Here is a 21,654-nt window from a genome sequence, read left to right on the forward strand (position 1 = left end):
GACTATTAATATTTCCAAAAATGTCCATGAACAGCACAATTTGCAGTTTGAAAAGCTGCTGCTGAATTCGATTACATTCAAAGACAAGATTCAGATTCCAAATTTGTTGTATTTTCTACAGCTTGGCTTTTATTTATTCCACCTCCCACTCTCCTCCACCCCCACTCGAACTCCCACTTGCCACTCTAGAAGACAGTGGCAGATGCTTTCTTGCTTATCTCCTCAGCAGTCCCCAGGATGAGTGTGTGCGTGGTGAAGAGGCTGTGATTATTTCCCACTCTTTTTTCTTGTGGATGTGTGTGCATGGCCAAGATTTGAAGGAGAACCTTGACCAGTTGGATGGGTTAATCTCAATAACCCAGGATGAGGGTATAACGTGAAGATTTTCTCAGTAACTGATTCATTTGAGAAAATGTAATCTGAGCATTCTGTTCCTATTAATTGCTTCTATTAATGAAGCTGTTACTATCGTTACAGTTTGAGTTTTAGGATTAAAACAAGTTAAGGAATTTTTTTGGGATACACTAGTCAATCTCCCATGGCGATACAGAGAAGAAGTCAAGATTAAGTTTATTCATCAGGGTGAAGAAGTGAATTAGTGGGAAGGGAAATGAATAATTGACCCAGAGTACACAGATAAGATTCAGTCCCTATTTTAAAGTCACATACTCTGTTCACATTTTTATATTTTCATTATAAATTCCTATATTTACATTTACAAGTACTCATGTCACCTTGTCACACTGTAATTACATCTCCTCACCAGTAATAGTGCTGTAGTGTCTCCTCTGGTAGGAAGATATAATTACAGCATGACAAGTTTACATATATTTTTTCATTTTAAATGTAGACATAAGAATGTATATTTTATAGTTTCTTACATTATAAAAATGACTGTATACACTTCAAAAATACTTTTGTCCAAAAAGCCATGCTTTTTCCTTGAATACATACAGTCCTTATTTTTATAATTCCATTCTGCCCACGTCTATGATGAAAATCCCCATGTCGCCACATCATGTTGTAGCACCATCCTCCCACCAGCAGTAGTGCTGCAGTGCCTCCATCGGTGGGTGGATACAATTGCAATGTAACAAGTGGCGCAGAGTGGGCGGCACTGCTGCCTCACAGCGCCAGGGACCCAGGTTCGATTCCCGCCTTCCCTGCGCAAAGTCTGCATGTTCTCTCCATGTCTGCGTGGGTTTCCTCTGGGTGCTCTGGTTAGGTGCATTGGCCATGCTAAATTCTCCCTCAGTGTACCCAAACAGGTGTCAGAATGTGACGACTCGGGGATGTTCACAGTAACTTCATTGCAGTGTTAATGTAAACCCACTTGTGACACTAATAAATAACTTAAGTTGCTGTCATAGTTTCTTTCGTAAATGTAGACACAGGAATTTTGACAAGAACTGCGCACAGATGTAAAATTTTAAAGTATGTTGTGGATGGGCCTGTGATTTCTGTGCCCTCTTGATTTGGGGTACATCTCACCTGAGCCTAGCTGACTCTTCAGTCTCTGGGCCATTATTAGTTTGGAAAAGGCAATGAGAAATCCTGCTGATTTGTGGTGTGAAATTGGAAATACTCAGTCTGTAATGCCTACCTGAAGCTAACAAAGCAATAGCTAGGATCATATCAATTTCATGGAACCTTCATGTAAAAACATCAATTAAACCAGACGTAGAACTAGGACAACTTCCAGAGTTAATGATATTGTGAAAAATATAACTTGCTTATTTTATTAAATTTAACACTTTATTTTGCTCAGTGCTTTCTATACTGTACACAGAATGGTTTATCTGTACAATAACATACAGGAGTGATACGAAGCAATAAAATAGTCAAAGAATACAATTCAAAAGGTGTTCAAAATGATCTCACGGGATCCAGGGTGAGGTAGCTAAATGGATACAAAATTAGCTTGATGACAGAAGCCAGAGGGTGATTGTGGAGTGTTGTTTTGCAAACTGGAGGCCTGTGACCAGCGGTGTGCCTCAGGGATCAGTGCTGGGTCCACTGCTACTTGTCATTTATATTAATGATTTGGATGAGAATATAGGAGGCATGGTTAGTAAGTTTGCAGATGACACCAAGATTGGTGGCATAGTGGACAGTGAAGAAAGTTATCTCCAATTGCAACAGGATCTTGATCAATTGGGCCAGTGGGCCAACGAATGGCAGATGGAGTTTAATTTAGATAAATGTGAGGTGATGCATTTTGGTAGATCGAACCAGGGCAGGACTTACTCAGTTAATGGTAGGGTGTTGGGGAGAGTTACAGAACAAAGAGATCTAGGGGTACAGGTTCATAGTTCCTTGAAAGTGGAGTCACAAGTGGACAGAATGGTGAAGAAGGCATTCAGCATGCTTGGTTTCATTGGTCAGAACATTGAATACAGGAGTTGGGATGTCTTGTTGAAGTTGTACAAGACATTGGTAAGGCCACACTTGGAATACTGTGTGCAGTTCTGAACACCCTATTATAGAAAGGATATTATTAAACTAGAAAGAGTGCAGAAAAAAATTATTAGGATGTTACTCGGACTTGATGGTTTGAGTTCTAAGGAGAGGCTGGATAGACTGAGACTTTTTTCTTTGGAGCATAGAAGGCTGAGGGGTGATCTTATAGAAGTCTATAAAATAATGGGGGGCATAGATCAGTTAGTCAATATCTTTTCCCAAAAGTAGGGGAGTCTAAAACTAGAGGGCATAGGTTTAAGGTGCGAGGGGAGAGATCCAAAAGGGTCCAGAGGGGCAAATTTTTCACACAGAGGGTGGTGAGTGTTTGGAACAAGCTGCCAGAGGTAGTAGTAGAGGTGGGTACAATTTTGTCTTTTGCAAAGCGTTTAGACAGTTACATGGGTAAGATGGGTATAGAGGGATATGGGCCAAACGCGGGCAATTTGGACGAGCTTAGGGGTTTAAAAAAAAGAGCGGCATGGACAAGTTGGGCCGAAGGGCCTATTTCCATGCTGTAAACCTCTATGACTCTATGATGAACAATTTTGACAGGGCAAAGGAGGATATTCTGTTTCCACCAGTTGGTGCGTTAGTGACTAGGGGTCACCATTTTAAGATGGTCAGCAAGAGAGCTAGAAATTAGATGAGGAGAAACTTCTTTACTCGGAGATAAATGCGAAGTGATGCATTTTGGTAGAACTAACGTAGGGGGGAGCTATACGATAAATGGCAGAACCATAAAGGGTGTAGATACGCAGAGGGACCTGGGTGTGCAAGTCCACAGATCCTTGAAGATGATGTCACAGGCGGAGAAGGTAGTGAATAAGGCATATGGCATGCTTGCCTTTATAGGACGGGGCATAGAGTATAAAAGTTGGGGTCTGATGTTGCAGTTGTATAGAACGTTGGTTCGGCCGCATTTGGAATACAGTGCCCAGTTCTGGTCGCCACACTACCAGAAGGACGTGGAGGCTTTAGAGAGAGTACAGAGGAGGTTTACCAGGATGTTGCCTGGTATGGAAGGGCTTAGTTATGAGGAGAGATTGGGTAAACTGGGGTTATTCTCACTGGTAAGATGGAGGATGAGGGGTGACCTAATAGAGGTGTATAAAATTATGAAAGGCATAGATAGGGTGAACGGTGGGAAGCTTTTTCCCAGGTCAGTGGTGACGTTCACGAGGGGTCATAGGTTCAAGGTGAAGGGGGGGAGGTTTAACACGGATATCAGAAGGACGTATTTTACACAGAGGGTGGTGGGGGCCTGGAATGCGCTGCCGGGCAAGGTGGTGGAGGCGGACACACTGGGAACGTTTAAGACTTATCTAGATAGCCACATGAATGGAGTGGGAATGGAGGGATACAAAAGAATGGTCTAGTTTGGACCAGGGAGTGGCACGGGCTTGGAGGGCCGAAGGGTCTGTTCCTGTGCTGTACTGTTCTTTGTTCTTTGTAGCTGTTGGGATTTGCAATGCGCTGCCTGGGAGAGTGGTGGAAGCGAATTACATAGGAGGTTTCAAACGAGAGCTGGATACATATTTGAAAGTGATGAATTCAGATGGCTATATGATAGGGCTGGAGAATGGGACTAGCTGGTAGTTCCTTTAGGAGTAGGTGCAGACACGATGAGCTGATGGATTCCTTCTGTGCTGTAAAATTCTATGATTCTAACTAAATGGAAATTATAACATGGAGCCAGACCATTCAGCCCAATCAGTCAGTGTTGATGTTTATCGTCCACATGAGCAACAACTCCATTACATAGCACCTTTAACATGGCCAAAAAAAAGGAAGAGGGAAGCTTATATAGGGATGAGGAAACAAGGTTCAGATGGCTCGATTGAGGGTTACAAGTTAGCAAGGAATGAGCTGAAAAAGGGGCTTAGGAGAGCTAGGAGGGGACACGAGAAGTCCTTGGCGGGTCGGATCAAGGAAAACCCCAAGGCTTTTTACTCTGTGAGGAATAAAAGAATGACCAGGGTGAGGTTAGGGCCAGTCAAGGACAGTTGTGGGAACTTGTGTATGGAGTCAGTAGAGATAGGCGAGGTGATGAATGAATACTTTTCTTCAGTGTTCACCAAGGAGAGGGGCCATGTTTTTGAGGAAGAGAAGGTGTTACAGGCTAATAGGCTGGAGGAAATAGATGTTCGGAGGGAGGATGTCCTGGCAGTTTTGAATAAACTGAAGGTCGATAAGTCCCCTGGGCCTGATGAAATATATCCTAGGATTCTTTGGGAGGCAAGGGATGAGATTGCAGAGCCTTTGGCTTTGATCTTTGGGTCCTCACTGTCCACGGGGATGGTGCCAGAGAACTGGAGAATGGCTAATGTTGTTCCTCTGTTTAAGAAAGGGAATAGAAATGACCCTGGTAATTATAGACCAGTTAGTCTTACTTTGGTGGTTGGTAAATTGATGGAAAAGGTCCTTAGAGATGGGATTTACGACCATTTAGAAAGATGCGGATTAATCCGGGATAGTCAACACGGATTCGTGAAGGGCAAGTCGTGCCTCACAAATTTGATTGAATTTTTTGAGGAGGTCACTAAGTGTGTTGATGAAGGTAGGGCAGTTGATGTCATATACATGGATTTTAGTAAGGCGTTTGATAAGCTCCCCCATGGTCGGCTTATGATGAAAGTGAGGAGGTGTGGGAGAGAGGGAAAGTTGGCCGATTGGATAGGTAACTGGCTGTCTGATCGAAGACAGAGGGTGGTGGTGGATGGAGCTATTACAAGGGGGCATAACTATAGGGTTCATGGTGGGAGATATAGGAAGGATGTCCGAGGTAGGTTCTTTACTCAGAGAGTGATTGGGGTGTGGAATGGACTGCCTGCAGTGATAGTCGAGTCGGACACTTTAGGAACATTTAAGCGGTTATTGGATAGGCACATGGAGCACACCAGGATGATAGGGAGTGGGATAGCTTGATCTTGGTTTCAGATAAAGCTCGGCACAACATCGTGGGCCGAAGGGCCTGTTCTGTGCTGCACTGTTCTAGGTTCTATGTTCTAAATGTCCCAAGATGCTACACATGAGCATTATTAAACAAAGTCTAACACCAAGCCATGTAAGGAGAGGCGACCAAAAGCTTGGTCAAAAAGGTAGGTTTTAAGCAGTATCATAAAGGAGAAGCAACAAACAGAGATGTTAGGGATTGAATTCCAGAGCTTAGGGCCAAGTAATTGAAAGCACACCCACTAATGGTGGGGTGATTAAATTTAGGGATGTTCAAGTCAAAATTGAAGGAACACATAGCTTGAAGGGTAGTGGGGCTGGAGGAGATTATAGAGATATGAAGGAGCAAGGCCATGGGAGAGATATGAAACCAATGATGAGGATTTTAGAATTGAACATAGCTGGATGGGGAGCCAATGTCAGCCAGTGAGGATAGGGTGATGGGTGAATGGAACTCGGTGTGAGTTACATGGACAACTGTACCCTAATCCCATGTACCAGCTGTTTCCTCGTTCCATGTTTTCTCATTTTCTTTAACAATTTGCTTATGATATTCTTAAACCTTGGCAGTGTCTGCTTCAGTCACAGCCTCAGTTCCCTGGACAAAGATTTCTGTAAATCTAGATATACAGTGATTGGCTGTTCCCAAAGTACCTATCATGTCGTAAGTGCATTTTGCCATTAGTGTGAATCAAACACATTTTTCAAACAACTCATAATTCTTGATATAATAAATAAATGAAACAAGCGAGTGGTTTGATTATGGATGATGATGAAACTTGAGTAATAGAACGTTGAAACTAGCTATTAAGACTCATCAGAAATATTGGAAGTAGCATTTAAATCCTGACAGCTTCATGGAAATCTCTAGGGAGCTTGATAATTATTATATTTTCCCTCTGCACTGATTCAGTGGAGATTTACAAGTAATCATACAGAACACCATGACCTTTCATGCCAGATTAATGCTGAAATCACAACCGGACCAAGCAGCTAAACGAGTGGGAAATTTAACCGTTTATGGAATTAAATGAGGAAGAGAGAAGTTTCAGAAATGCCAAAGTATAAACCACGAGAATACTGGAGGAGAGACAAGTGAACCGGAGCAACAAAACAGTGAGAGGTAAGAGAGGGAGGAACTGATTCTGGCTCAGTACAAGCTCCACAGAAGCTCTCAGCTATATAAAGTCTTGGATGTCTCGCCATCATTAAGCTTCTAGTAAGAAGTCTCACAACACCAGGTTAAAGTCCGACAGATTTATTTGGAATCACGAGCTTTCGGAGCGCTGCTCCTTCATCAGGTAAATGGGCCCACCCCAGTCCAACACCGGCATCCTCATGTCATTAAGCTTCTAAAGTGACCATTCAAAATGGCACTGTAAATATATATGTCATATCGGGTCTGACACAGTGGTTAGCACTGCTGCCTCACAGCGCCAGGGACCCAAGTTCGATTCTGGCCTTGAATGACTGTCTCTGTGGAGTTTGTAAATTCTCCCTGTGTCTGTGTGGGTTTCCTCCGGTTTCCTCCCACAGTCCAAAGATGTGCAGGTTAGGTGGATTGGCTGTGCTAAATTGCCCCTTAGTGTCCCAAGATATGTAGGTTGGGTGGATAAGCCATGGTAAATGCACAGGTTTACAGGGATAAGGTGGAGGGGAGTTCAGAGAGTTGGTACAGACTTGATAGGCTGAATGGCCTTGTTTGAGCCTCTCCAGGGGCGTAGCCAGGTTCTAAAGTTAAGGGGAGCGAGCACATAAAAAAGGCGCCACGACACAAAAATTGACTGCCCCCCCCCTCATTACTATTCCACCAATCCCCGCCCACCTTGTCCAGGCCCCGCCTCACGCTGACATCACCACAGTCTGGCGTCATCACGTCGCACGCAAACCAACCGTTCTTTTCTCAGTAATTTATTTTCTTTCCTTTAAAAAAACATTTATTTTTGACCAAAAAACCTTCTCTTTTCTCAAAACAGAAAAATAAAATAAACACCAAAAATATTAAATACATTTATATTTTCTCGGGATTTTTCAAACACCTCGTTGAAAAGGTGCCACTTTTGAAGGATGAGCTCGGGGGAGCGACCGCTCCTCCTCTAGCTACAACACTGAGCCTCTCGGTTGCTGTAGAATAAAGGAGACAGGAGTTCTGCTTCTTCATAGAATACTTTCATTTCTTTGATCCAACTCCACATACACAATTCTCCACCAACAAATGGTACCACCTGTTATGTATCAGTGACTTCTGCTGAATAATTAACATCAAATTAGAACTTAATTGGAAGGTCTGTTAACCCATTCCTAACAGGTCTCTATCTGCACTGTATGGATTATATATGGGGATGCTTTATCCTGGATGGTGTCGATGTTCTTGAGTGTTGTTAGAGCTGCACGCACTCATCCAGGCAAGTGCAGAGTATTCCATCACACTCCTGACCTGTGCTTTGTAGATGATGGACAGGCTTTGGCGAGTCAGGAGGTGAGTCACTCTCCATAGGATTCCCAGCCTCTGACCTGGTCTTGTAGACGCAGTATCTGTATGGCTGGTCTTGTTTTGTTTCTGGTCAATGGTAACCCCCAGGATGTTGATAGTGGGGGATTCAGTGATCATAATGCTGCTAAATGGTGATAGAATTCCTACAGTGCAGAAGGAGGCCATTCAGCCCATTGAGTCTGCACCGACAACAATCCCACCCAAGCCCTATTCCCATAACCCCCTGCTAATTCCCCTGGGGGCAATTTAGCATAGCCCGCCAACCTAACACGGTCTGTGGGAGGAAACTGGAGCATTTGGAAGTAACCCACGCAGACATGGGGAGAATGTGAAAACTCCACAGTGACCCGAGGCCGGAGTCGAACCGGGGTTCCTGGCGCTGTGAGGCAGCAGTGCTAACCACTGTGCCACGGAGAGGTCCTCTCTTGTTAGAGATAATCATTGACTGGCACTTCTTACCTGGTTCCTCCTCAGGAGCAGGGGCCAAGAATTTATAAGTGATTGTCAATCTTTGCCACTTCCTTGCTCCAGAATCATACCACCTCTGTAATCTGATGAGGGAAAAGTTATGATAAAAGTCCTGAATCCCAAATGTAATCACATGGAATAGTAAAATATCTTTATATTCCAATATTCATCTCACCATTTCATGGAGATTGATAGATCTGTTGATTCTAAGGGATTGGAGGAATATGGGAATTGCGTGGGAAGATGTAGCTATGATCTCATCGAATGACAGAACAGATTCAAAGGGCTGAATGGCCTCATCTTGCTCATATTCTTATATTCTCTTCCCTTGAGCCACAGCAGCACAGGGATTATTATTCCCTGTCGAGTATTTCATTTCCCTGGTTTGTATATATTCTCATCACTTAAAATTCTGATCCAACCAAATAATGAGAAAACCCATTTTTGATCGGCCATCTTCCACTTTTTCACAGTTCTGTTGGTATCTAAAAAAAATCTTCACTTTCACGTGAATGTGAAAAGCTGTTTTCTCCAATTTACAAATTAAATGATCTGCTCATATCCATTCCTCAAAGAATTTAAATATTTGAATATGGCCCCATCTCAGTCTGCATTCATTCAGTGGAAACACATCCAGTTTTGAGAGTCTCTCCTATTAATACTGGACTTCAAGCCTTAGAATTACCTTTGTCGCTGTTCCTTGGACCTTCTCCAATCCTCAGTGTCTCCAATATTCTAAATGTAGCCTCATTAGTAATCTGTGCAAGGGCAGAGTGACTTGTTACATGAGAATGATTTAATCTTCCATTGGGGTTTTAGATCACACCCACACTTCCTCCCTAACAGCACAGTGGGTGTTCTTACACCACACGGACTGCAGCGGTTCAAGAATGCTGCTCACCACCACATTCTCAAGGGTAATCAGGAATGGGCAATAAACTTAGCCGGCCTGTAATTATTGTCTTGTAATTACCCCCTTGGTTCTGATATTGCTATAGATTTTTTTTTAATTATGGGGTTAATTCAAGCAGAGTTGCAGCGTTGTTATTCTGCCATTTGGACATTTTCAATTCAGTGGGTGTGGGAGTTCCCATTGGATGTGATGGTGTAACACATTGGGTGTTGAAACAGAGAATGGGATCAGGCTGAGATGGGAGACAATAAGTGGGGATGTGAGTGAGATAGGTGGCAGCAAGGTGTTATGGCTCCAGTTCTTCACTTATAATAAAAATGAATTGAAAACCTTCAAAATATTGACGCCTGATGCCTGTACATTCCATGTAGGACAAGTGATTTGTTGCATCAAGTGTCTTCTCAATTATCTAAGTTGGGTTCTGGGTTGGCAACACCGCCTCTCCTTTGCACTGTTATCTATTGCCCTTCCTTCACTGGTACGCTCGGGAACTGGAGCGCTGGTTCACTAATGTCCTTTAGAGAAGGAAATCTGCCATCCTTACCCGGTCTAGCCGACATGTGACTCCAGAGCCACAGCAATGTGGTTGCCTCTCATCTGCCCTCGGGCAACTAGGGATGGGCAATAAATGCTGATCAGCCAGCGACACCCATGTCCCACAAATGAATTTAAAAAATGATTGGAACTTCCTCTCCAACAGCACTGTGGGCGTTCCTGCACCACACGGATTGCAGCGGTTTATGAAGGCAGCTCACCACCACATTTGAGGCCAATTAGGAATGGGTAATAAACCTTGCCGGCAATACCCACATCCCGTGGCTGAATTTTTTAAAAACTAAGTTAGTGGTGGGGATTGAAGATCATGACTTCAATCTTCCCAGTTTTATTTGGAAGAAATTTCTGCTTATCCAGTACTGGATGTTGGACAAGCAGTCTGATAATTTAGCAACATGGAAGAGTCATAGAATCCCTACACTGCAGAAGGACGCTATTCTGCCCATCAAGCCTGCACCAAAAACAATCCCACTCTGTCCCTATCCCTATCCCCAAAACCCCACATATTTACCCTACTAATCCCCCTGACATCCCCCTAACAGTAAGGAGCAATTTAACATGGCCAATCAACGCAACCTGCACATTTTTGGACTATGGGAGGAAACCGGAGCACCCAGAGGAAACTCATGCAGACACGGGGAGAGCGTGCAGACTCTGCACAGACAGTGACCCAAGCCTGGCGTTGTGAGGCAGCAGTGCCAACCACTGTGCCACCCAGTCAAGGGAGATGGTGGTAAAAGTAGAGTAGGGCAGCACGGTGGTACAGTGGTTTGCCTCACACGCCAGGGACCTGGGTTCAATTCCAGCCTCAGGTCACTGTCTGTGTGGAGTTTGCTCGTTCTCCCCGTGTATGTGTAGGTTTCCTCCGGGTGCTCCGGTTTCCTCCCACTGTACAAAGATGTGTAGGTTAGTTGGAGTCACAAATGTATGGGCGTTACGGGGATAGGATGGAAGGGAGGGCCTGGGTGGGATGCTCTTTCGGAGAGTCAATGCAGACTTGATGGGCCAGATGGCCTCTTCCTGCACTATAGGGATTCTATGGAGTTGGGTGTCATTGTGAATATATGAAAAGTAACACTGTGTTTCTGGATGATGTGCTGAGGGGGAGCATATAGACAAAAAGTATGAATAATACAAATGAAAAGTAGAAACAAAAGGCAGAATTTTCCAGCATCCCCCGTCTGGTTTTCCAGCAGTAGCGATCTTCCAGTTCCAATGTACCTAAAGGCAATTTGCGTGGCTTGTCCATCTTGCTGTCGGGAAACCCACGACAGGGTCAACTTTGGCAGGACCAGAAGACCCTGCTGGCTGGGAACACCTGAAAATCCTGCCCAAAAAGACCAATATCTGTAAAATTAACCATGAAACTGTCTAAAAATGTCCTTTCAGGGAGAAACTTGCCATTTCGCTTATGTGTGACTGATTAGAGGTAGGAACACAATATGCATGCATTTATCAGCCACCAAATAGATAACTGACTGCAAAGTGCCTTGTGACACCCTGCTGTTGTGAAAGTTGCTCTGTGCTAATGCTTATAAAACCATTATAAATGATTATGTCCACATTTATAATGGGGAATGCCTATGTAAACCTGTCACACTGCAAGAACACGTCTCCTGTTGGCTGAGGTACCGCCGTGCCTCCACTGGGCGTAATTACAGCATTTCCATTCTAAATGTGAATGCAAAGTTTGTAATAAAAAATAACCAAGTTCACTCAGATGTGAGATAATACATAAAGCAGTTTTGTAGAGATCACATCGAAACCAGAGTTATAAAATTATCAATTCTAGGTACATAAGATATACAAAGAAAAAGAACAGTACAGCACAGGAACAGGCCCATTCAGCCCACCAAGTCTGTGCCGACACAGATGCCTCTCTAATCTAATATTTTCTCGCCTCTGCATGGTCCATATCCCTCTAATCCCTGCCTATTCAGTTTCAAAGAGATGTAAGAGGCAAGTTTTTCACACAGAGGGTGGGGAGTGCCTGGAACGCGCTGCCGGAGGAGGTGGTGGAAGCAGATTCTATAACAACATTCAAGAGGCATCTGGATAGACACATGAATGTTCACTTTGACCTTACAGTAGCGTCTGCTGTTACCAGGTAACAGGGATGTAGTTAGAGCCAAAAAGGGAGGCGACTTCCAGACTTGAAGGACAAATAAAATATCTCTACGCTATTAAGTATCATATGGTTGGCTGAGGTACTTGACAGAGATTTGCATTGATGCATGACTGTTAAATAAAATTGATTTTAAGCTAATGAAAGGCAGAATTATTAATTAGAAAAAAACTATAATTGATCTGTATTTGATTGTGTATGTTGGATTTTTCGGAGTGGTTCTGTAGCTCTATTCCCAGAGCTGTTTAACCTTCTGGAAGTCTCTGGTCTGCTGCATGTTAAATTTTGAAACGTCTTTGCACAGAGATATTTACCTTGCGAGTTCACAGTTGGCCACTTTCAAATTTCCCCACAACAGTGGGCCAAAGGGCCTGTGCTGTACTGTTCTTTGTTCTTCTTTCATAAAAGCAAAATACTGCGGACGCTGGAATCTGAAATAAAAAGAGAAAATGCTGGAAAATCTCAGCAGGTCTGACAGCCTCTGTGGAGAGAGAATAGAGCCAACCATATTCTCTGTCCACAGCACTGCCTGATGCAGGGGGGGCGGGGGTGCTTCAGGACTGTCCCTCAGCATCTAGACTCTATTGGAAGGACTCGGAGAGGGCGGCTGAGATTTAAATAGCTTGCCATTTTTTTTGGCAAATGTATCAGTGACGCATTTCCGCAAATCAGGTCTGGGATCGACGATTTTAGGAGGGGGAAACATGTAGCCAGTTTGTTCAGACAAAGCCACAGCCACTGCCTGCAAGGTAGCAGAGTTTGGGAGAAAGTATCAAGCGGCCGCGGTTTGTTACATTGTGACCCTGAGTGTTAGCGACACTCAGACTGCAGCCGCCCGCAGGGCTGGGCTTTCTGGGGAAGGGGAGCCGGGCTTTTTAAAAGATCCTCAGCAAACGGGAGCTCGCAGCGTTTGACGTGCTGCTTTTCTCTCTCTCTCTCTCTCCCCGTGCCTCGCAAAGAAAAGGCGGAACTGAATTTCTAAACTAGAAAAGGGCGACCGAGGGAAGAGCAGCTCCCGGAACAGTGGCTGAAAAGCGCACACGTGTGTCAATCCAGCCCCGCATCCCTCCCCGGCAATGCCCAAGAAGAAGCCGGGACCAATACAGCTGCACCCGACTCCCGATGGATCGGCTTTGAACGGGACCACATCCGCAGAGTAAGAGAATTCAGCCCCTTCTAACGATACTGTGTGTGTGTGTGTGTGAGTGGCAGCGCTGATAGAGAATTGTGTTCCTGTCAATATCCAGGCAATGACATTGGTTAATTTCATGACTCTGGGAGCCGCTGGCCCCTTGCTGCGGGCCTGCACTGTTACATTACACAGGGCGCTTCCCTTCAGGAGAAGGAGCTTGCTGTGTTTTATTTTGCCTGCCACATCCACTGATGTCCAAACCGTTTAGTGCATTAAACCTCTGCCACTCCCCAATGACAAACCTGTTATGCAAACCTTGTAATTACCAGTACCTGGTACACAACCGTCTAGATTCGGGCTGAATCCGCCATGGAGTTTTGCAAAATATGTTTGGCTATTTGACTGACCATTTAGTTATCCTGGGATGGAGGGGGTGGGGTCAGAGCCAAGTGTAATCTTTTTTGATTTATTATTGTCACATGTATTAGCATACAGTGAAAAATATTGTTTCTTACGTGCTATATAGACAAAGCATACCGTTCACAGAGAAGGAAAGGGGAGAGTGCAGAATGTAGTGTTACAGTCATAGCTAGGGTGTAGAGAAAGATCAACTTAGTGTGAGGTAGGTCCATTCAAAAGTCTGATAGCAGCAGGGAAGAAGCTGTTCTGAGTCTGTTGGTACGTGACCTCACTTTTGTATCTTTTAAGAGGACCTTTAAGGGCTTGGGTATAATTGGAGTTAAACACGGATGTAACTCGCTCTCCATTTTAAAGCCTCCATAGATTCATTTTTAAATTCCCATTCTCAATGGACATTTACAGTGGAAACTACCTATGTAAACATCACGCTGCAGCGACACCTTCCTGCCAGTGGTGGCAGCACCCCACCCCAGGGGAGGTGTAATTACAGCCTAATCAACTTGCATTTAATTCCCATTGTAAGTGTGGACATTGGAACTTCAAATGGTTAAAGTTGACAGGAAGTGAATGTAGATATAAGATTATTGTATCTATTGATATTAATTTATAAAAGTCTGGAGATATGGAGAAATACATATTGAAATGCAGAATTGGATCATTTCCATGGGTTGAACGATGTCATGAGCAGCGGTGTTGCGAAGGAATTTTGGTCTTCAATGATATGCTGAAGGTGTGAATCACCACAAACTGAAACGGGCCAGTCACCAGAGTAGCAGGAATGGCGCTGTGCTGTTGAAATATTTCCTCCTTGTGTCTTGTTCTCTATTTTCAACGTTTCTCCCATTTTTCAAGTTAGGAAATCTTTTTGATTTGATTTATTATTGTCACATGTATTAGTGTACAGTGAAAAGTATTGTTTCTTGCGCGCTATACAGACAAAGCATACCATTCATAGAGAAGGGAATGAGAGAGTGCAAAGTATAGTATTACAGTCATAGCTAAGGTGTAGAGAAAGATCAACTTAATGCGAGGTATGTCCATTCAAAAGTCTGATGGAATTAGAGCATTGCTACAGAGTTTAAAAGAGTTAGAATGAAGTTTTAGAAGCATAGAACGAGAGTAAAAGATAGAATTAGAATGTATGCTGAGCACAGCTTGCAAGAAGTCGCCTTGTGTTCAAGTTCTGCTCTAGACACTGGCGCACCTAATTCAGGGATATACTTTGCAGTGCAGTGCTGAGGGAGTGCCACAGTGTTTGAGGTGCTTTTGTTCAGATTAGACATGAAACTGAGGCCCAATCTTCCCACTTGAGTGGATGTAAAAGATCCCATGGCTACTGCTCCAAAGAAGACCAGGAGAGTTCTGACTGGTGCGTACAAAGATATACATAGATACGTAGAGGGACAGGTAGTATTGAGGAAGCAGGGGGGCTGCAGAAGGACTTGGACAGGTTAGGCGAGTGGGCAAAGAAGTGGCAGATGGAATACAATGTGGAAAAGTGTGAGGTCATGCACTTTGGAAGGAGGAATGGAGGCATAGACTATTTTCTAAATGGGAAAATGCTTAGGAAATCAGAAACACAAAGGGACTTGGGAGTCATTGTTCAAGATTCTCTTAAGGTTAACGTGCAGGTTCAGTCGGCAGTTAGGAAGGCAAATGCAATGTTAGCATTCATGTAGAAAGGGCTAGAATACAAGAGCAGGGATGTACTTCTGAGGCTGTATAACACTCTGGTTAGACCCCATTTGGAGTATTGTGAGCAGTTTTGGGCCCCGTATCTAAGGAAGGATGTGCTGGCCTTGGAAAGGGTCCAGAGGAGGTTCACAAGAATGATCCCTGGAATGAAGAGCTTGTCGTATGAGGAACCGTTGAGGACTCTGGGTCTGTACTCACTGGAGTTTAGAAGGATGAGGGGAGGATCTTATTGAAACTTGCAGGATACTGCGAGGCCTGGATAGAGTGGACGCGGAGAGGCTGTTTCCACTAGAAGGAAAAGCTAAAACCAGAGGCACAACCTCAGGCTAAAAGGACGATCCTTTTAAAGCCGATGAGGAGGAATTTCTTCAGCCAGAGAGTGGTGAATCTGTGGAACTCTTTGCCGTAGAGGCCAAGTCATTGATTGTCTTTAAGACAGAGATAGATAGGTTCTTGTTTAAGGGGATCAGGGGTTATGGGGATGAGAAAAATATCAGCCATGATTGAATGGTGGAGCAGACTTGATCGGCTGAGTGGCCTAATTCTGCTCCTATGTCTTATGGTGCCCTGGAGCCAATATTCATCCCTTAACACTCATCACATTGCTGACTGTGGGATCTTTCTTTGCACAAATTGGCTGCTGTGCTTCTTACATTACAACAGTGACTTCACTTCCAAGAAGTACCTCATTGGCTTTAAGCCACTCCAGGACATGCTAAGGTTGTGAAAGGCATTATGTAAATACAAGTCTTTGTAAACGATGCTTTGTCCTGAGCTGCCTCAGGTTCTCAATCCCCAACTACAACTTGTTGACCTGGTGCTAATGAGATCCAGCTTTCAAAATGGGCCATGTATGCTCAGTGTGAGGCTTAAAGAAGGCAAGAGCAAGCAATAAGGAATATAACAATGAACCTGAAACCAGAAGATGGGAATTTGGCCAGTGTTGAATCTGTCGGAAAGAAACTGGAGGGTGTGTAGAGATTAGTGATGGTACCTCCAACATTTAATGGTGACCAGGAGAAGCCGAGGCCAACTAGCTTTAGTTTGTGGCTGATGACTGTCTAATTCAATGTCAGACACCAGTGATAAAACAATGGCAAAGATAGAACCGGTTGCAGCACTGAACCGAGCCATTCGGCCCATCATGCCGGTGCTGTCTCTCCACAAGGGATTGCCTCCTTTCCCCAGAACACTGCAATATTTTTTTCCCATCTCTTTTGAAATGCGTGATTGAATCTGCCTCCATCTCACTCTCTCTCAGGCAACAATCCTAACCACTATCTGAGTTTTCTTTTTTAAAAGAAAGGATCCTCGTGTTGCCTCTTTTTTGCCACTCATCTTAAATTGCTAGTCTTTGATTTTCGGCTCGTGGGAAGAATTTCTCCCTATCTACTCCGTCCAGACCCCTCATGATTTTGAATACCTCTATCAAATCTCCCCTCACCTTCTCTTCCCCAAAGAAATCAGTCCCAGCTTCTCTGGTCTATCCACGTAACTGAAGTTCCTCATCCCTGGGACTGTTCTCGTGAATCTCTTCTGCACCGTCTAAAACATTGACATCCTTCCTAAAGCGTAGCATCCAGAATTGGACAAAAGATTCCAGTTGAGACCAAATGTGTTGGATAGCCGCCCCAACACGAGGTATTTTGAAATCCATTCCATCCCCTCCCCTTCTGCCTCCAAAGCCCCACCTCCGAGCAGCTAATTTGATTCTACCCAGTCTCTGCTGGGAAACAAGTCTGTTGGGTTTTAGAAACCTGCGCTTGATAAAGTGAATGGAACCAACAAGGCTCCAGTTTACAGCTGAGATTGCTCAGAGTGGGAGCTGTGGACTATTGAAGGAACTGATTTGGCATTTCCTCCTGTGGAAGTGGGGTCCATCGGGGCACAATTTACTCTGTCCGACTGTTGTACATCAGAATTCTTCCCCTGGAATTTTAAAATTCCAGTGTTTGTTTTTTGGAATCTGATACAGCTAACCCCCATTTTAATTGCACCAATCATGATGAATTGTGACTGCAACAAAAATATTGGCTGATTGAAAATCGCTTAAATAGGGGCCAGTGTTATATAACCTGTGAAATATCCTTTAGATTATTGTTACATAATGTGGCAAAGAGACAACTGCATTAAAGGACCAGGAATACATGTTGAGAATTTTGAGTAGAAGAAAATTCTCAGCATAAAAGACAAAATAGATAAAATGATAAATAATGGCACTGATGTGGGGAAAAAAAAGATTATTGAATCATTCTGGAAAGTGAAGACTGGCACAAATGATACTAAGTGAATGTGTGTGAAGGGGATAGTTTTATAAAAAAGATTGAATATTTATAAGAATATAGACATTTTCTTTTGTACCACATTGGAAAATTTTCAGTTCCAGGTTTGCTGTGGATATAAAAATGGATATTTTTAGGATACAGACAGGGGTTAACACTTCAAATGTGGTTTTTAAACTTGATTATCTTTGAAAGTCAGGCGGAAAATGAATAATTTTAGCACAGGGTAACAGTTTAATTGTCAGCTATGGCTCTGTGGGTGGCCCTCTCACCTCTGAGTCAGGAGATTATGGATTAAAATCTCACTCCAATGCTTTGAACACAGAAATCTAAGCGGACACTCCCAGTGTAGTACTGAGGGAGTGCTGCACTGTCAGAGGTGTCATCCTTCAATAAGACATTAAACTGATGTCCTGTCTTAGGTGGTTGTAAATGTTCAATTTGATTTATTATTGTCACGTGTATGCAGTGAGAAGTATTGTTTCTTGTGCACTTTACAGGCAAGAAGAACAACAGAGCTCTCCCTTGTATCCTGGCCACTATTTATCCCTCAACCAATGTCACATGCATCAAAAAAGACACATTGATTACAAGGACATGAATAGCTAATGACCCTATCTGTTACGTAATATCTTAAACTTTGATCAAAACATTGAATCCATAGAATCATAAAATCCCTACAGTGAAGAAGGAGGACATTCGGCCCATCGAGTCTGCACTGAACACAAACCCACCCAGGCCCTATTCCCGTAATCCCTTGCTAATCCTCCTGACACTAGGATTAATTTAGCCTGGCCAATCCACCTAACCTGCACATCTTTGGACTGTGGGAGGAAATTGGAGCACCCGGAGGAGATGTGGGAAGAACGTGCAAACTCCACACAGACACTGACCTGAGGCTGGAATGCCCCTGACCTTCTAAATTCCAGGGAATACAGCTCTAGTTTTTTTTTGTGTGTAATAAAATCAGAAAATGCTTGAAAAACTCTGCAGGTCTAGCAACATCTGTGGAGTGAGAAAGAGTTAACGTTTCAAATCCATGTGTCTCCTCTTTCACCTAGTTTGAGTTTAATCTCTCCTCTTAATTTAAGCATTTGGAGTGTGGGTATCATTCTGGTAATTCCATGTTGCACTTCCCCAAGGCTGGTATATCCTTCCTAAGGTGTGCTGTGCAAAATTGCTCTCAGTAACTCCAGGTGTGGTCTAATCGAGGCTCTGGTGAGCTGAGGCATGACCTTTACCCCCTTGTATTCTAACCCTCTGGATATAAAGGCCAGAATTCCATTAACCTTTTTGATGATTTTTCTCTACCTGTTTGTAACGTTTTATTGATCTAAATGCCTGGATCCTTGGGTCTCTTTGGACCTCCACTGTTTCTAGATTTTCACCGTTCCCTCATCGCTGTTTGTGGCAGTTTGATGTGCATGAATTCACTGCTAAAGTAGAACAGTGGCTAAACTCTCAAATCATTTCATTGACTGTAAAGCGAGATGCTCTGAAGTTGTGAAAGGCACTATATGAATGCAAATCTTTTGTTGTATTTTGTTTGTAGCATTCTCACCACTGAGTCAGCAGGTATGGATTTAAGTCTCACTCTAGTACTTAATCTACACTGACACTCTGGTTCCGTATTGAGGGCGGCACGGTAGCACAGTGGTTAGCACTGCTGCTTCACAGCTCCAGGGTCCCGGGTTCGATTCCTGGCTCGGGTCACTGTCTGTGTGGAGTTTGCACATTCTCCTCGTGTCTGCGTGGGTTTCCTCCGGGTGCTCCGGTTTCCTCCCACAGTCCAAAGATGTGTGGGTTAGGTTAATTGGCCAGGTTAAAAATTGCCCCTTAGAGTCCTGGGATGCGTAGATTAGAGGGATTAGCGGGTAAATATGTGGGGGTAGGGCCTGGGTGGGATTGTGGTCGGTGCAGACTCGATGGGCCGAATGGCCTCCTTCTGCACTGTAGGGTTTCAATGATTTCTATGAGTGCTGCACTGTCTCGAATGCCATCTTTAGATGCAATTCTCAGGTGGATGTTAACGATCCCATGTGATTCTTAAAAATCTGTTTTTATTTTGTGTAAGCTCCAAAGTAGGACAACTAATTCCAAGAAGTGATGATCTTGGAGAGGGTGCCACACACACACATTCACCAGAATGATATAGAGTCATAGAGGTTTACAGCATGGAAACAGGCCCTTCGGCCCAACTTGTCCATGACGCCCTTTTTGTTTTTAAAAGCCCCTAAACTAATCCCAATTGCCCATATCCCTCTATACCCATCGTATTCATGTAACTATCTAAATGCTTTTTAAAAGATAAAATTGTACTTGCCTCTACTACTGGCAGCTTGTTCCAGACACTCATCACCCTCCGTGTGAAAAAATTGCCCCTCTGGACACTTTTGTATCTCTCCCCTCTCACCTTAAACCTATGCCCTCTAGTTTTAGACTCCCCTACCTTTGGGAAAAGATATTGACTATCTACCTTGTCTGTGCCCCTCATTATTTTATAGACCGCTATAAGGTCACCCCTCAGCCTCCTACGCTCCAGAGAAAAAAGTCCCAGTCTATTCAGCCTCTCCTTATAACTCAATCCATCAAGTCCCGGTAGCATCCTAGTAAATCTTTTCTGCACTCTTTCTAGTTTAATAATATCCTTTCTATATAATAGGGTGACCAGAATTGCACACAGTATTCCAAGTGTGGCCTTACTAATGTCTTGTACAACTTCAACAAGACGTCCCAACTCCTGTATTCAATGTTCTGACCGATGAAACCAAGCATGCCGAATGCCTCCTTCACCACTCTGTCCACCTGTTCTCCACTTTCAAGGAGCTATGAACATGTACCCCTAGATCTCTTTGTTCTGTAACTCTCCCCAGCGCCCTACCATTAACTGAGTAAGTCCTGCCCTGGTTCAATCTACCAAAATGCATCACCTTGCATTTGTCTAAATTAAACTCCATCTGCCATTCGTCAGCCCACTGGCCCAATTGATCAAGATCCCGCTGCAATTGGAGATAACCTTCCTCACTGTCCATCATGCCACCAATCTTGGTGTCATCTGCAAACTTACTAACCATGCCCCCTATATTCTCATCTAAATCATTAATATAAATGACAAATAACAGTGGGCCCAGCACTGATCCCTGAGGCACACCGCTGGTCACAGGCCTCCAGTTTGAAAAACAACTCTCTACAACCACCCGACAGAAGCCAATTTTGTATCCATTTAGATACCTCACCCAGGATATGTAGGCAAAATTGGTTAAAGTTTGAGGATAGGTTGCCTGGACTCGACTTGTATTCCATCACGTATAGAAGACTGGGCGACATGGTGGCACAATGGTTAGCACTGCTGCCTCACAGTACCAGAGACCCAGCCTGGGTCACAGTCTGTGCAGAGTCTGCACTTTCCCCCAGTTTCTGCGTGGGTTTCCTCCCACAGTCTGAAAGACGTGCTGGTTAGGGTGCATTGGCCGTGCTAAATTCTCCCTCCGTGTACCCGAACAGGTGCTGGAGTGTGGCGACTAGGGGATTTTCGCAGTAACTTCATTGCAGTGTTAATGTAAACCTACTTGTGACTAATAAGCAAACTTTAGGTTAGGGGGTGATCTTTTTGACGTTTTTAAAATGACTAAAGGATTTTATTGGGTAGATAGAGAGAAGTTATTTCTGCTGGTGGGGAGTCGCACACAAGGCAGTGGAAATCTCTCCTCAAACGGGTGGGGGGGATTAGGATGAATCATGATCCAGTTTAGTAGTGGAACATGGCTTGAAGGTTTGAATTACCTTCTGATCTCATCATGTTAGCACGGACAGCCACAAACTCAATGTAAAATTGTTGGGTGTTGATGGAACTAGCTACCATGGGAACAATATCACTGTGTGATATTGTTAGGGGATCAATGGCTGTCATATTTGCCTAGAGTACTGTGGTCGTTATATATTGTGATTGTCTTTGTCTTTGAGATGTTCTGAGCAATGCAAATGTTTTACCTTATTGCTGGTTACGTGTGAGCTACTGATTAAAGCTGGTGAATGGCTGTTTATTTCATTTCCTCTCTAACTGCAGGTGAACATGTTACAGGGTTCTCCACTATGAGGGACTGCCAGAACCCTTGAAAGTGACTTGTTTATCCTTTTTCTCAACAGCTCCACAGACCA

The 21,654-nt window shown here is 43.8% G+C and overlaps 2 protein-coding genes across 3 annotated transcripts in view; one reads left to right on the forward strand and one right to left on the reverse strand.

Moving 5' to 3' along the window:
• tipin (timeless interacting protein) overlaps window positions 1-9,102 on the reverse strand; it is a 37,052-nt gene extending 27,950 nt beyond the window's left edge. Inside the window, exon 1 of the mRNA XM_078241156.1 lies at window positions 9,060-9,102. The gene's annotated coding sequence lies outside the window, so the exon portion shown is untranslated. The remainder of the gene's footprint in view (window positions 1-9,059) is intronic.
• A 3,535-nt stretch (window positions 9,103-12,637) lies between these two features.
• Window positions 12,638-21,654, forward strand: part of map2k1 (mitogen-activated protein kinase kinase 1) — a 64,766-nt gene continuing 55,749 nt past the window's right edge. For both annotated transcript variants that reach the window (XR_013500753.1, XM_078241165.1), the window contains exon 1: window positions 12,638-13,123. Coding sequence is in view for 1 of the 2 variants with exons in the window: in XM_078241165.1 (XP_078097291.1) it covers window positions 13,044-13,123 (80 nt within the window). In the remaining variant the exon portion in view is untranslated. The remainder of the gene's footprint in view (window positions 13,124-21,654) is intronic.

The sequence above is a fragment of the Mustelus asterias genome, chromosome 24, assembly GCF_964213995.1.
Source record: "Mustelus asterias chromosome 24, sMusAst1.hap1.1, whole genome shotgun sequence".
NCBI classification, from domain to species: domain Eukaryota; kingdom Metazoa; phylum Chordata; class Chondrichthyes; order Carcharhiniformes; family Triakidae; genus Mustelus; species Mustelus asterias.